Source organism: Pituophis catenifer, unplaced genomic scaffold, assembly GCF_029215685.1.
Source record: "Pituophis catenifer annectens isolate HBS135680 unplaced genomic scaffold, rPitCat1.0.hap2 SCAF_2, whole genome shotgun sequence".
Taxonomy (NCBI): Eukaryota; Metazoa; Chordata; class Lepidosauria; order Squamata; family Colubridae; genus Pituophis; species Pituophis catenifer.
In genome coordinates, this window is record NW_027256882.1 from 108,033,493 (window position 1) to 108,049,546 (window position 16,054).

Genomic DNA, 16,054 nt, shown 5'->3' on the forward strand with positions numbered 1-16,054 from the left:
GGATTCACGGTTTCCTGGTACCTAGCCCAATGCCTTGAGCCATTGCATCAAACACTTTTCTTTTTCTTTTGCATTTCTGTCACAAAAGTGCTTTTTCAAAAGGCAACTGGACTTTTTTGTCCAGTTGCCTCTTGAAAGAGCACCTTTGGGACAACCATGACCTGGATGACTGACAATTTCCATAGACATTTTGCATTTCTACTTTACTTAGTTTTAAATTTTCTTCAAATGCTTCATTCTTCCAACCCCCATCCCAATTGTAGATTACCAAACTGTTCAGTTTTTATTTCAACAAGCAGTTTGCAGTGTTTTGGGGTTCTGATTTTCAGATTGTACCAATTTGATAGCAGGTCCAGGAGAGATTTTTCTTGATCTTCCAGATCTCACATAACTTTCATTTTTTAACGAAGTCTCATTACAGGTAGTCCTTGACTTACCTCAGTTCATTTAGTGATCGTTCAAAGTTACAACAGCACTTAGGGCTATTTTTCACACTTACAACCTTTGTAGTATCCCCATGATCATGTGATCAAAATTCAGATGCTTGGCAACTGGTTCATACTTATGACTGTTGCTGTGTCCCAAGGTCATGTGATCACCTTTTGACAAGCAAAATCAATGGGGAAGCCAGACTCACTTAACAGCTGTGTTACTGACTTACCAACTGCAGTAATTCACTTAACGACTGTGGCAAGAAAGGTCATAAAATGGGACAAAACTCACTTAATCAAAGTTTGAGGCTCAATTGTAGTCATAAATCGAGGACCACCTGTATTAAAATCAACAGCTCTTCTACTTCATAAGAGTGAACTGTATTTTAATTTGCTTGGAAGAACCCATAGTTGTTGAAAGTAGGCAAGAAAACCATCACAGCCCAAAAGGCTAGAAGGGTCAAAATATTTGCTAACCAGGCTACCATAGATACTTTTTTTAATGCTGTTAAGTGGATCTGATCTGTTTATCAGAATAAAATAGTGTTGTCTTAATTACCAGATTCAAAATAAGTAAAAAATGAAAATACAAACTTTAAAATGTCCATCCATTTTGATTTGTAAATTTATATTTCAAGATTTTCAAGGCTGATGCACTTGTTCCATAAACTAGCTTATTCCCATAAAAACAATAGGTATAATGCAGGGGTGAAATGCTTCTGGTTTGGACCGGATCGCCTGATCCGGTAGCGATGGAGGCGGGTGGTTCGGAGAACGGTAGCAAAAATCCCTGCCCCCCCCGCCCCCCATGCCCAGCTGAGCCACACAATCATCAGAGGCTTTTTTTTTTTTTTTTTTTACTTTTAAAAGCATTTTTTCTACAACCTCTTCAGCGGAAAAAATGCTTTTAAAAGTAAAAAAAAAAAAAGCCTCTGATGATCGTGCGGCTCAGCTGGGATCGTCAAAGGCTTTTAAAAGAAAAAAACACTTTTTTTCTTTTAAATGCTTCTGACGATCCAAGCTGAGTTTTTTTAAAAAGCGTCTGCTGATCAGGCAACTCAGCTGGGATCGTCAGAGCCTTTTGAAAGCATTTTTTTATAACCTCTTTGCCGAAGAGGTTGTAGAAAAAATGGTTTTAAAAGTTTTTTTTAAAATTGGCCACGCCTACCCAGTCACATTACCTTCCCAAGCCACGCCCACAGAACCGATAGTAACAAATTTTAGATTTCACCACTGGTATAATGTAACATTTTTTGAAATTCCTGATCAAAAATTCAGCAAATTAGGGCTTGCCATTATTTTCATAGAGAACTCTAGTGTCATGAATCCTTAGTTCCCACTCTTTGCCCTTCTAGTTTTCAAACTTGAAGCAGTAACCCAAGAAAGAAATAAAAAATGGCTTTTTTCTGCCGGGAAAGCATTGTGAGTCAGAATTTCATTGGACCTGTTCCAGGTAGTTGCATCCTTGCTTATTCCATATTTCAGGCAAGACAGATTCCAGACACTTTTGCAGGATGGGACACATTTCTCTTCCTCTGAGCTTGCTTGCTCATTCTAGTAATTCCAGCCCCAGTCCTGTCCTGAAGCTTTCTTTCATTTCTGCTGCCACTATACCTGAATTCAACCACAGCACCACTGAACAAAAAGTACCCATGCCCGTCCCTTTCCCAAGTGTCCTAGCATACTCCTCCTCTTTGCTGCTGCTGTCATCACACCTGGATTTCAGGTACACTGGGATACCTACTACTTCTTTCTCTCCCCCCCCTCCTCCCCAATCTTCCTTTTCTCCCCTCCATGCCACTGGTTTGATTTTTGCCATTGTTTCCTATTTCACAAACTTTGTGTGCAGAACATGGGGGGGAGGGTTTGTCTGTACCCACACTAAAATTGCATGTTCCAGATTTGGGTCTAAACAGACCACATGCTGTTTTGTGCATAGAATGGTTCACACACAGAATATGTTATATATTCTTTAGTAACCCATTCTGATTTCATACAAGGAATACTGCAAAAAAAAAAGTGCTATACATTTATGTATGTTTATAATGATTTCAATGAATGAAATCCATATATAAATCACTTTTTTTAATGCTAGCATCTAGCATTGTTGTTTTTTGTCAATCTGCATTATCATTGCTTTGTGTCTCCCATAGCATTGGGTTTTATTTAATAATAATGTTCGTATTTGTTGTTAGACATTTCAGGAATCTTTTGAAGAAGACCGAGAGAACAAAAAGAAGAAATACACTAGCCCGCAGAAAAATCGTTCAGATTCTAACGAGCAAAGGTTTGTGTTTATTCATAAGTGGTGTAGGGTTTCCTGTCTAAGCAGAGGTTGGGTTGGACTAGAAGACTTCCAAGATCCCTTCCAACTTTGTTAAATTATTATTATAATTGTAAGAATATATCTTCTTCTTTATGCTCAGATGGTCTTGCTGTACACTCTGATTAAGATAAATATAATTCATTAGCTGTATTTGATCTGCTCTGATTCAAATGGTTGTTGTGTAACAAGAATATGTTTTCATCTGTGCTGATACATCTGATTGAGTACTACAATTTTATCAGCACAAGAAACTTTCAGAGAGCATTTGTGTTTAGAACAGTCCATCTACCAGGCATACTGACCCATGGTCCTCCCCAGCCTCCTCACTGTCCGACTCTGCTGCCAGCTCCGCAGGCTGCTGGCGCACCACAACACTTTCTAGTCATTCTAACTAATAGTGAAAATTGATTATATTTGCTATCTCTATTTTATTCATGATATTTCTCGAAGCTTAAGAGTTCCACACATTATTTTTTGTGTAAAAAAAATTATTGCTGTATCTTCTTATTACATTTTAATGCTATGAACATTTTAGGTTGTTTGAAAATCCTCTTCTTCATTTTTTTGCTTTTGAATTTTAAATAGAACCAGAGAAAGAAAAAGAGATGATGGCAAATGGAGAGACTACGATAGATACTATGATAGGAATGACTTATACAGAGACAAATATGACTGGCGAAGGGGAAGAAGTAAGAGTCGTAGTAAAAGCAGAGGGTTAAGCCGAAGTCGGAGCCGCAGTAGAGGCAAAAGCAAAGACCAAGATGCAAACAAAGACAGGGATCCTGGCAGAAATATTGGTGAGTTGCTATTACATCCAAGTAAGACGTCATGTGAAAATAGATTGAAAAACATGCTTTTAATGAATATGTGTGTGTATATATATCACCTAATTCTGATAAATAATTAGAATTGATTTAAAAAATAGCTGGTGTCAGGCCCAGACAATAGATCAACACAGTAAGAGTTCAAGGTGTGACTACGTTATTGCAATTCTATCTATACTGCAGGAATCTCCCCAGACTGCTTTCCTTCCCTTGGGAACAGATAAGGTTCCGTGGAGCCTGTGGGAGGAGTCAGTCCTCGACCTCATTAAGTGTTGTACCTTATGATTCTTTTTTTTTTTTTTTAATTTGATTTATATGCCGCCCTTCTCCGAAGACTCAGGGCGGCTTACAATGTGCTCAGCAATAGCCTTCATCCTTTTGTATATTTATACAAAGTCAGCTTATTGCCCCCACAAACTGGGTCCTCATTTCACCTACCTTAGAAAGGATGGAAGGCTGAGTCAACCTTGAGCCTTGGCAAGATTCGAACCCTGCAGTAATTGCAGGCAGCTGGTTTTAAGCAGCTTAATAACAGGGTGCCTTAAACCCTTGTACTACCAAGGCTCTTCTTGATGAACGTATCTTTTCTTTTATGTTACACTGAGAGTATATGCACCAAGACAAATTCCTTGTGTGTCCAATCACACTCGGCCAATAAAAAATTCTATTCTATTCTATTCTATTCTATTCTATTCTATTCTATTCTATTCTATTCTATTCTATTCTATTCTATTCTTGCAACTGCAGTTATTCAAGGCTAATTCCCAGCTTGAGTTGTCCTCCTTCCTGGCTGGGCATTTTCCAACAGCAGACTATGTACTGCTCTGTAGAGTGCCTTAATGCAGGGAATTATTAATTTGTTCTAAGGTACATTCTAATAGATCGGTGCCTTCTGTTATTCTTTGCCTACTGCTAGATGTTACTGTTCTGAATTACGCCTCTGCTGAAAGAAGTGGATGCATGTTACTTATTTCTATAAAATAAGTAACTTATTACTCTTATAAATTGCATTTATGTTATATGATAAAATAGTATTTTAGAAAAAATATCTAATAATTGAAATCATTTTTGTAAGGTCATAGTTTTTTTTCTGAAAGAAATGTCAATGAACTCTATGCAGTGATCCTAACTATATCCTTTTTTTACTGTCAGAAATGTAATTTTAGCAGTATTTGAAGATTTTACTTGAACAATAATAAATTATTATACTGTAATGCTAATTTTTATGCAGAGTCATGATGTCTCAAAAGAACTGTGGAAGAAAGTGTAAATTTACCTAAATTTATTTCAAATTTTCAAACAGATCACAGAGACCGAGCCAAATTCAAGTGTGAAAGAAGTGACATGGACAGTTCATACAACCCTGTGTCTTTGTCTTCCATAAACTCAGCTGAACAGTATTCTACCGGAGCCCAGTGTATTCCTACTGCTGTCACTGTGATTGCGCCAGCTCACCATCCTGAAAACACAACAGAAAGCTGGTCAAATTACTACGGCAATCATTCCGCACCTAATTCATTTGGCAGGAATGTTCCACCAAAAAGGCGGTGTCGAGATTATGATGGTAACTGAAGCTTCTGCTTGTTCTACTTTCAGTTTTTTATGGCATTTTCAAAACATGATATCAATGAAACTATTATCATATAGATCAGGGTTCCCCAACCTCTGGGCCATGGCCAATTCGGAACCGGGCTCCATGAGCGGTGAGCCAGTGTACATGTACATGTGTGCAACTCGATTTGTGTAAGCAGCAGGCCAGTGCACGTGCACAGCTCAACTTGTGCAAGTTGAATTGCGCACACATGCATGTGTCCGCTGGCCCTCCACTCACATGGCCTGGTTCCTCTACCCACCACCAAGCCACAAAGGTTAAGAACCACTGATATAGATCATATGTACATCTCTGATTAATTTCATTCTACTTCGGTGATAGTTTGTGTACTTAATTGAGTAAGAAATCTGCCTACCAGGTATTCATCTGGCTAGGATCCTGTTGTGGCCCGCCAGCGGCCTATGCAGCTGATAGCCGATTCCGACAGTGAGGAGGCTGGTGTGCTACTGCGCCAGCAACCTGTGCAGCTGGCGCTCGAGTCAGACAATGAGGCTGGAGAAGATGTGGTGCCAGAGGCGGGGATTCAGCCAGGGCCTTCAGAACCTCCAGAAGCGCCCATAAGTGAAGAGGAGGAGCCTCTTCTTGATGCACGAGCACGCAGAGCTGTTAAAAGGCAGGAGTGGCTCCTCAGGAGGAGGTCTCCTTGAGAGTAAGGCTTGGGGCTAATTGGCCATTCCCCTAGCCTATTTAAGGAAGGACAACGACTGATGCAATTTTCAGGAAACAACTTCGTTCATATTCCTTCGTGTCTTGATTCCAGAAACGTTTGATTTGGCTCTTGTTTATCTCTTGTCAGTTTTCCTGCAAATTGCTTCTGGGCATTCTGCCAACCACAGTAAGATTACGGTTATCTGAAATACTGTGCCTCAGAATTGAGTTATTCTTTGAATTCTTGTCGGCTGTTAATGAAGTTAAATTAACAGCCTTTGTTCAGAAAAGACTGATATAAACTTTACTTAGAAAGCTCATTAGTAGTCCTTAATTAGTAAACTAAGGTTTGTACGGACTTTGTGTGTGCTGCGTTCTTTGGGATCCGTAGCTGGGGCAGAACAGATCCTTAGTCTGGTCAGCTTCAGCACATTAGTTTACTGGTTTTTTATCTCCTGCTTGAGGATTAAAAAACAGCTTCTAAGGCACAGCTGAGAGGAAGCAGCAATGAGAAAAGCAGGCAAAGCATGGGGAGATCGCTTCAATCAGCGCCTAGTTAGGGCTGGAAAAAAGTTTCTAAAGAACAGCTAAGAGTCAGAGCAAAGCATGGAGATCGCGTCACTCGCTAGCGCCTTGTTAAAGCACAGTGGCAAAGGTGGGAAGATCGCTCGCTAGTGCCTTGTTAGGGCTGAAAAAAAACTTCGAAAAAGCTACATTTGGAGTATAAGATGCACCCAAATTTTCAGTCTCTGGGGGGGGGGAAGGTGCATCTTATACTCCGAAAAATACGGTATGCTCTATGTTTTGATATTCACGTCAAATAACGTGATTAGTTAAATTAATGTCTTAATTTAAATATTATGGAGAAAGACATAGAGTAGGCTAAAACTCTTTTTTTCAGAAGATTATCGTTTGATGTTGTCTCCCTTCTTCTTTATTCTAGAAGAATGGTTCCTTTATAGAGAAAAATATTCAAAAAGATTGCAGTTTTAGCAAGGTGATTTAAGACCGATGCTTATTTTCATGTGAAATGGACCATGCAATGTCATTGCCCATTGCATTACATAACAAATGCTTTTATTAGTATAAAAAGTCTTTAACAAAACCTCTTTTTTTGTGTATAATGAATTAGTTATCAGTAATGATTCTATCTGGCTTTTTTCCCACCCTTTCTTAATAGAACGAGGATTTTGCGTACTTGGTGATCTTTGTCAGTTCGATCATGGAAATGATCCACTAGTTGTAGATGAAGTATCTCTGCCAAGCATGATTCCTTTCCCACCTCCGCCTCCGGGACTTCCTCCACCTGGAATGCTAATGCCCCCAACCCAAGGTCCAACCCACAACATGAGAATGCCAGGCCCACATTTACATCCTCGACCGCCACCACTTGTTAGAATCCCCATACCAAGTAAGATTATTTTGTTGTTGTTGTTGCAAAACAGTTGATTATTTCTTACAGTAATAATATCGAATGGGAAGAATTCTATGGTTAAGCAAAGTGGTTTTTAAGTCGTGGCCAATTTTATAACCTTTTTTTTGCCACAGTTGTAAAGTGAGTCATGCAGTTAATTGTATTATTAATAAAAAACTTTTTTTTTAAAAAAAAAAAGTGAATCACATGGTTGTTAAAACAAATCTGGCTTCCCCTATTGGCTTTGCTTGTCAGAAGCTAGGTGGGAAGGTTGCAAATGACAATCACATGAGCATGGGATGCTGTAACACTTGTAAATATATGTCAATTACCAAGCATCTGAATGTTGATCGCGTGAATATGACAATGCTGCAATTGTTATGATTACTGGTTGTAAAAAACTTTTCACTGCCCTTGTAACTTCAAATGGTCACAAAACAAATCATTATAAATTGAGAACTACCTGTACATTAAAACCCTCAAAAGACTGACTGACACTGTCTCCCTCTCTCGTTTGTGTTTGTGTGTGTGTGTGTTCATATTTGTTGGCTACTCATGAGCACGTGTATACAGGTTGTCCTCGATTTACGACCACAATTGAGCCCCAAATTTATGTTGCTAAGCAAAACTTTAGTTAAGTGGGTTTGCCCCATTTTATGATTTTTCTTGCCACTGTTGTTAAGTCAATCATTGCATTTGTTAAGTTAGTAACATGATCGTTAAATGAATCCGGATTCCTCATTGGCTTTGCTTGTCAGAAGGTTACAAAAGCTGATCACATGACCTCAGGACACTCCAACTGTCATAAATACGAACCATTTGCTAAACATCTGAATTTTGATCAGGTGACCATGGGGATGCTGCCACAGTCATAAATGTGAAAACCAGTCATAAGTAATTTTTTTCAGTGCTGTTGTAACTTTGAACACTCACTAAATGAACTGTTGTAAGTCGAGGACTCCCTGTACTGATTTTCTTTGAGTTGTGTTAGGTAGCTAGTTTGGTCCAACATTTGATTCGTTTTACGGAAAAAATGAGTTAATTCCTATACTCCTACTACAAATGCCTTACTATATTCATGAAGAGACATAATGTATAAAAATTGTTTTATTCCAGGACCTCCTTCATCTCAATCCAGTTTAATTAATAGCCGTGACCCGCCAGGAACAACTACAGTGCCCAGCCTTGCACCAATGGGGGCAAGGCTACCTCCACCACTACCCCAAAGCCTACTGTATTCAGTATCAGAACGTAAGCAAATATTATTTTCTGCATCTCACAGTATATATCCATGTTTATTAGCTGCAAATGGGAAATTGTTTCCCATTTCTCTAATGAGGGTCATGTTTTGCATGACAAAATATAATTTACGTCTGATGAAATGAACTGTAATCCTTAACAAGGCATAGGTTACTTGAAGGACTGCTGTAGGAATCTGCAATCTGCATATGTGCAGGGATTTTCCTATCTTGGATGGTAAACCTCAGATAAGGAAGGTTACTTGCACGTAAGCACCAGGAAATTACATTAGAAGCTAAGATCCTAACTCTGTAAATAAGAGGAACAGCAGGAGAGGAAATGGGATATATGTATATTAGACTTTAATTAAAGTCTAACATTATAAGTGCTTAAGCAAAGCAGTAATGGTTAACCAAAGACTCTAGTTACCTGGAAGATTCTGTAGCCAATGAGATGCTGCCAAGTATACTGTAACTTGAAAGTAACAAACTTTATAATGTCACTATGTAAGACAATAAAATCACCACATACATCCTCAACCTTTGTGTGTGTGTGGTCTCTACAGACTGCCTGTCTCTTCATCTGCCTAATTGATTCAGTCCTCCAAGATTGATCCATACCAGTTCCTTCGCTCAAAGAATGTCATGTCTTAAGACCCTGGAAGCAAGAAAAATTGGAAGGTGCAGGAAAGGGGGGGGGGGGAAGCACCTTTTTCTTGAAGCATCTCAATGTTTTCTAGCAATGTCAGGAACACCCATTTCCATCTATTCTAGATCAGCAGCTCCCAACCTTTTAAGCACCAGGGACCAGTTCCATGGAGAGAGTTCTGTGGACTGGAGAGGGCATGGTTTTGGGTGCTGCCTGCATCCCATAGATGCAGGCTTCACTTGTGTGTGCGGACCAGTTGTTGGCGTGTCGCGGACTGGTGCTGGTCCATGGACTAGGGGTTGGGGACCCCTGTTCTAAATGGATGCCCTCTTGTAGGCATCTTACAGAGATCTCAATCTGTGATGTTGATGCAAAGAAATTAAGGGAATAAGTTGCATTACAACTCAAAACATATCTTGCCAGGTTTTTGAGCTTTAAACATTTTGCTGAAGTAGTTTTTAACTGATGAATGGGTTTGTTTTTATTGATGTGCTTTCATATTTTGATAGGAAAAAAAAGTGTCATCTTATAATTGATTGATAATTGATCTGAGAATGACATTATATGGAAGGCGGGATGTAATTTTATAAATTAAAATTCTTTGTTTTTAAATAAGGAAATTTCCTCTTCCCCCGTCTTCCTCCCTCTCTCTTTCTCCCTCCCTCCCCCTTCTCTCTCCCTCCTTCTCTCCCTCCCTCTCTCTCTTTCACTCTCCCCCTCCCCTCTCTCTCTCTCTCTCTCTCTCTCTCTCTCTCTCTCTCTCTCTCTCTCTCTCTAGATACATATGAACCAGATGGCTATAATCCAGAAGCTCCTAGTATTACTAGTACTGGTAGATCTCAGTATCGACAGTTCTTTTCAAGGACTCCAATGCAGCGTCCAAATCTTATTGGCCTAACATCTGGTGAAATGGACACAAATCCAAGAGGTGTGATCTCTTATATGAAAACATTGAGGGTTTGGAATATCATGACAGATTGTAAAGAGGCTGAGAAAGTAACAGGAGGAGAATTGCTCACAAATGACTAATACATAGGAGAAGATTTCATTAGTAATTCAGCTTATAAATGGTAGCTCAATCCAGACTCTGAAATGTCTGGGAAGGAGGGATTAAAATATTCAGTCTGTGTAAACTAAATAAATAAGGATTAGAGATTCCGATCAGTTCCCAAGTTTTTTTATTTTATTTTATTTTATCCCTAATTCTTGCACTGAAACATTTTATTGAAATTTGTGGTTCTTGTTTCCTGCATTATGCCAAACATTTTCTCTAAGAAAACATAAACTTGTAGTTATTTCAGAAATAATTTGGTACCAATGAATGGAATGAATAAGTGGTATGCAGTACAGTGTTTTTTCTCTTTAAACTTGTCTGTAATGCTGCTTGTGCATTCTACAAGAATATCACATATATTTGTCCAAGTCATATATTTACCGTATTTTTCGGAGTATAAGACGCAGCAGAGTATAAGACGCAGCTTAGTTTTTGGGGAGGAAAATGGGGGGGGGGAATCTGCCTACCAGGTATTCATCTGGCTAGCGTCCTTAGTCTGGTCAGCTTCAGCACATTAGTTTGCTGGTTTTTTATCCCCTGCTTGGGGGTAAAAAACAGCTTCTAAGGCACAGCTAAGAGGAAGCAGCAATGAGAAAAGCAGGCAAAGCACGGGGGAGATCACTTCACTCAGCTAGCACCTTGTTAGGGCTGAAAAAAAGCTTCAAAAAAGCTACATTCGAAGTATAAGACGCACCCAAATTTTCAGCCTCTTTTAGGGGGGAAAAAGATGCGTCTTATACTCTGAAAAACACAGTATATAGATTTATTCAATTTGTAGCTCCTAAACATATAAACTAGAATGCGCTTGTTCGCTCTCTCTAAAATTTGGTGGAGCAATTCCAACAAAAACAACAATGTGAAATAAATTATTGAAAAGCACCCAAAGACAAATGAAGGAAGAATAGGGACTGACTGACTCGCTGATATTTAGAGGCCACCTGATTCCCAGACTCTGAGCAGCTCATATCTCTAAAAGTAGAAGACGATAAAATGAAAAAAAAAAAAAAACGTGTCATAGAAAAAGACATACAAGCTACGTCTCTTGTGGTCATAAATGTTTATGTAGACTTTTTGCCAAATGCATAAGCTGATCAGGAAACAGATTGCTGGTAAGATCAGTAAAATAAACTCAAAAAGAAAAAAAAGAAATTGACCAATTTGTCAAACTTTGTTTTAGTAATTAAATGAACAAGCAATATTTATTTTCAGAGGCATTCTGTGCAAATTTTACTATTGCTACTTATATGTAGTGCCTCTTATAATTGGAATTGTGAGCAATTTTCCATTGTTGAATTTTCACTTAAATTATATTTCAGAAAGGGAGAATGGTGTCTCCAGCAAAAAGATTTCCAATTTTGCCCATTTTATTTTCTGTTGTGGAGGATCTGAACAATATAGAAGTTTCGATACTATATTAGCATTATTTCTGTTATTCCTACAAGAGAAATGTATGGTAGCAATGATGTGCTTCAAGTATATTGATCTTTTCTTTTAGCTGCTAATATTATCATACAAACCGAACCTCCAATTGGAATTGCAAGTAACAGCAGTAATGTATCCAGAGTGGTGCTTGAGCCAGACAACAGGAAGAGAATTTTGAACACTATAGAAGGACCATCTCCAAAGAAACCATGGATTGGAAAGTAAGGACATGGGTTGCTAATTAATTACATCATTGAATCAAAATCAGAAATATTACATGAAAGAACTGTGGGACCTGAAAATCAGGAATGGTTATGAACATTTTAGCTTAATTAAATTAAAATAATGTTTAAACCAGGGTATATTGGTTCTATTCTCAGTCATCCAGGTCATGGTTGTCCCAAAGGTGCCTTTTCAGGAGGCAACTGGACTTTCTGGTTTTTCTTTGAAGACATTTCACTTCTCATCCAAGAAGCTTCTTCCGCTCTAACTGGATGGTGGGGAATGGAAGGATTTATATTCCTTGCAGACAGCTGTAATTTGCATTCTTTTAGAGAGTAGTTGAGCCCACTTGGAGATTTGTCTGTGTCCTCAGGATCACCTGAGAAGTGTGAATGGGTATGGAGCCTTCTTGGCTGCAGGATGTTTTCTACCCTGTGAAGACAGGAGCAGGCTGTTGAGGACGAGTCTGTGTTGTCTGCACCTCAAACTGAAGTACAAATGGTTCCTGTAGTCTGCACTTTTTCTGGAAATCATTCATACTCCCATACTCCACCAATCCCCACCATCCAGTCAGAGCTTAAAAAGTTTCTTGGATGAGAAGCAAAACAATTACCACCACCACCACCCTGTGAGGGCTCTTGGGAGCAGCCAGTCAGCTTTCATGCTTAAGGCATGACTAGAATTCAGTCTCTCGATTTCCAAACCAGCACTTTCACCATTACACTACACTGGCTCTTATTTTAAGTTTTAAATATAGCATAACAAACTGCTATGTGATGGGCAGCTCTATAAATCATTTAAATAAATAAAAACATTTTAAAATAATGTGGTTTTTCAGTAAGAGTGCCAAGTAGAGGTGAAAAGCCTGGTGGAATATGGTAAATTCCCTGCCTGCAGTTTAATCTCGAACCTATTAGAATTGTTCCATGAATACGCTTGACATTATTTTAATTCTTATATTAAAAGGCTTTAAAAATAAAAGATTGCTGTTTGGCATAAATTAATTTTTTAAAAGAACATGTGAAGCCTCATTTCCTTTCTTTTTCTTCAGACAAACTAATAACCAAAATAAGCCAGGGTTCCTGAAGAAGAGCCAGTATACGAATACTAAATTGGAAGTTCGTAAAATACCACCAGAACTGAACAATATTACTCAGTTGAATGAACATTTCAGCAAATTTGGAACAATTTCCAACATTCAGGTAAAATTAAACACTTCCTTATGTACATTTGTATAAAACAAGAGCTGATGGGTTTAAAATAGCATGGACATTAGTCTGGGGAAAGTATTTGGAGAAATTTTGCAGCAATACAAGCTATTGGCTAAGGAAACAAGGTGCCTTAGGAAGTGGTATTCATCCATTTCTCAAACAGCAGGGGACAGACTTTGATCAGTGACACTGTAGTTATACTTCTCATTCTGTTTTATATAGTGAAATGGGCAATCTTGTGTTAAGAATGGTTGAGTACCTTTTTTCTGTAACATGTTCGATGGTGGCACAATTAAATTTATTTCCAAGTTAGATATGAAAAATTACTTCTTCAATGTTTAGGGAAAAAACACTAAAGCAGTGATGGTGTTCTGTTGTAAAAATGTCAGTTCTTCACTCAACATTGCTTGAGTGCTTGTTTTTAGCACTTTCTTAACGTGCCACCTTATGGCATTATATACAAATGGCATCAATTTAGAATTCCTGTACTTCAGTGTTGATGAAAATGCGGGCAGCAAATGCTTAAATACTATTGCAAAGAATTTCATAAAAGTATCTTACCAGAAATAATAGCTCCGAAATAAATTACAACTAGTAATTATGGCTTAGACATTTTGTTGCTATGTGATTAGACTTTGCAGATAAAAATGTTGGATTTTTGTTCCTTAGGTTGCCTTTAAGAATGATCCTGAAGCTGCTCTAATTCAGTATTTAACGAACGATGAAGCCAGAAAAGCTATTTCTAGCACAGAGGCAGTGTTGAACAATCGGTTTATACGAGTATTGTGGCACCGGGAAAGCAACGAGCAGCAGCCCTTGCAACAGCAGCAACTGTCACAGCCGCAGCCACCACAGCTGCAGCAGCAACAGCAGCTGCTGCCAACACAATCTCTTCATCAACTGCATGTGCAGCCACAAGTTTTGGCACAGCCTCCACCTGTAACAATACACAGCAGTATGCCAAAGGTGTAGTATTCTACTGTAACTTCCGTTCTTTGATCTTCCCAAATTCTGATCTTTGGGATCTATGGTGATGGTTCAAAAAGATGAATGCATAGTAACATTTTTCTGTTTAATGTGCATTCATGCAGGTGGTTAAACCATTAACTCCAGGTGCCTATGTCTTTAACAAGGTTCCAGTTAAACATCGACTTGGAACAACCAGTGGAAATCATCCAGATTCTCATCATGTATTACTTAACCAGTCCAATGCTACTACAGAGGATGTTCAGGTAAGAGAAGTGGATATAAAAGACATTCTGATCTCAGGACAAAATACTACAAACGTAATCATGCAATATATTAATTACAAGCAATGATATTTTTAAAAAGACTGAGTAATTCTATTGGTTGAAAAATTGACTTAATGAAAAGAGATTTAAGAAGTCTTTTAATTGAAGATTTTATTTTTAATGTTTACTTCCTAATATATTGCTTCTACCTATACAATTTTAATGGAAAATAAAATATAGGTGTTTTAAGATTTTGTGCTTTTAAAATAATGAATATATTTATATGTTTTCAAAACTATGTGAAAGTTTTTTGTATTGCTTTGTTTGCTTTTCCATACTTTCTGTGTTGTGTTGGTTATCACATTTTCTGTTTCCAGAGGTTTTTGATTACTGTATGTTGAGTCTTGGTTTCAAGAGTTTTGTTCCAAGCTTGAAACACAGTACTGTTTTGAACAGTATTGTTTCTAGTGTTCCAAACGTGCTAAATCCTATAGTTTCATGGTTTTTTTGGTTAATGGTTTGTTTTTAGTTAAAATTAACTTGTATATTGATATTGTACAGTTGCAAGAAAAAGTATGTGAACCCCTTGGGATTACGTAGAGTTTTGCATGAATTGGTCATAAAATGTGCTCTGAACTTCATCTAAGTCACAACAATAGAAAAACACAGTCTGCTTAAAGTAATACTACACAAACATTAGATGTTGCCATGGTTTAATTGAACATAACATGTAAACATTCACAGTGCAGGGAGGAAAAAATATGTGAGCCCCTAGCCTAATGGCTTCTCCAAGAGCTAACTGGAGCCAGGAGTGAGCCAACTTTGACTCCAGTCAGTGTGATGATATTGGATGTGTTGCTGACAGCTGTCCTGCCCTTTAAAAACACACACCTGTTTTGGGTTTACTGGTGTCAAGAAGCACTGTCTGATGTGAACCATGCCTCGCAGAAAAGAGCTCTCAGAAGACCTACGATCAAGAATTGTTGACTTGCATAAGCTGGAAAGGGTTACAAAAGTATCTCCAAAAGCCTTGATGTTCATGTGTCCACGGTAAGACAGACTGTCTACAAATGGAGAAAGTTTAGCACTGTTGCTACTCTCCCTAGGCGTGGTCGTCCTGTAAAAATGACTGCAAGAGCACAGCGCAGAATGCTTCATGAGGTAAAGAAGAATCCTAGAGTGTCAGCTAAAGACCTACAGAAATCTCTGGCACATGCTAACATTTTTGTTGACACATCTACAATAAGGAAAACATTAAACAAGAATGGAGTACATGGGAGGACACCATGGAGGAAGCCATTGCTGTCCAAAGAAAATATTGCAGCACGTTTGAAGTTTGCAAAAGAGCACCTGGATGTTCCACAGCACTACTGGCAAAATATACTGTGGACAGATGAAACCAAAATTGAGTTGTTTGGGAAGAACACACAACACTATGTGTGGAGAAAAAAAGGCACAGCACACCAACATCAAAACCTCATCCCCACTGTAAAACATGGCGGAGGGAGCATCATGGTTTGGGGCTGCTTTGCTGCCTCAGGGCCTGGACGGATTGTTGTCATTGATGGGAAAATGAATTCCAGAGTTTATCAAGACATTTTGCAGGAAAACGTACGACCATCTGTCCGCCAACTGAAGCTCCGCAGAGGATGGGTGATGCAACAGGACAATGACCCAAAGCATACAAGTAATTCAACAAAAAAATGGCTTCAACAGCTCAGAATATGCCTTCTGGAGTGGCCCAGTCAGAGTCCTGACCTCAATCTGATTG

At 38.5% G+C, this 16,054-nt stretch overlaps 1 protein-coding gene across 1 annotated transcript in view; it reads left to right on the forward strand.

Annotated features, from left to right (window-relative positions):
- RBM27 (RNA binding motif protein 27) overlaps positions 1-16,054 on the forward strand; it is a 41,616-nt gene that overhangs the window by 11,966 nt on the left and 13,596 nt on the right. The window contains exons 5-14 of the mRNA XM_070937345.1: positions 2,627-2,718; positions 3,343-3,554; positions 4,885-5,145; positions 7,022-7,252; positions 8,372-8,506; positions 9,921-10,070; positions 11,692-11,839; positions 12,892-13,042; positions 13,721-14,017; positions 14,143-14,283. Of these exons, the coding sequence (XP_070793446.1) occupies positions 2,627-2,718; positions 3,343-3,554; positions 4,885-5,145; positions 7,022-7,252; positions 8,372-8,506; positions 9,921-10,070; positions 11,692-11,839; positions 12,892-13,042; positions 13,721-14,017; positions 14,143-14,283 (1,818 nt within the window). The remainder of the gene's footprint in view (positions 1-2,626; positions 2,719-3,342; positions 3,555-4,884; positions 5,146-7,021; positions 7,253-8,371; positions 8,507-9,920; positions 10,071-11,691; positions 11,840-12,891; positions 13,043-13,720; positions 14,018-14,142; positions 14,284-16,054) is intronic.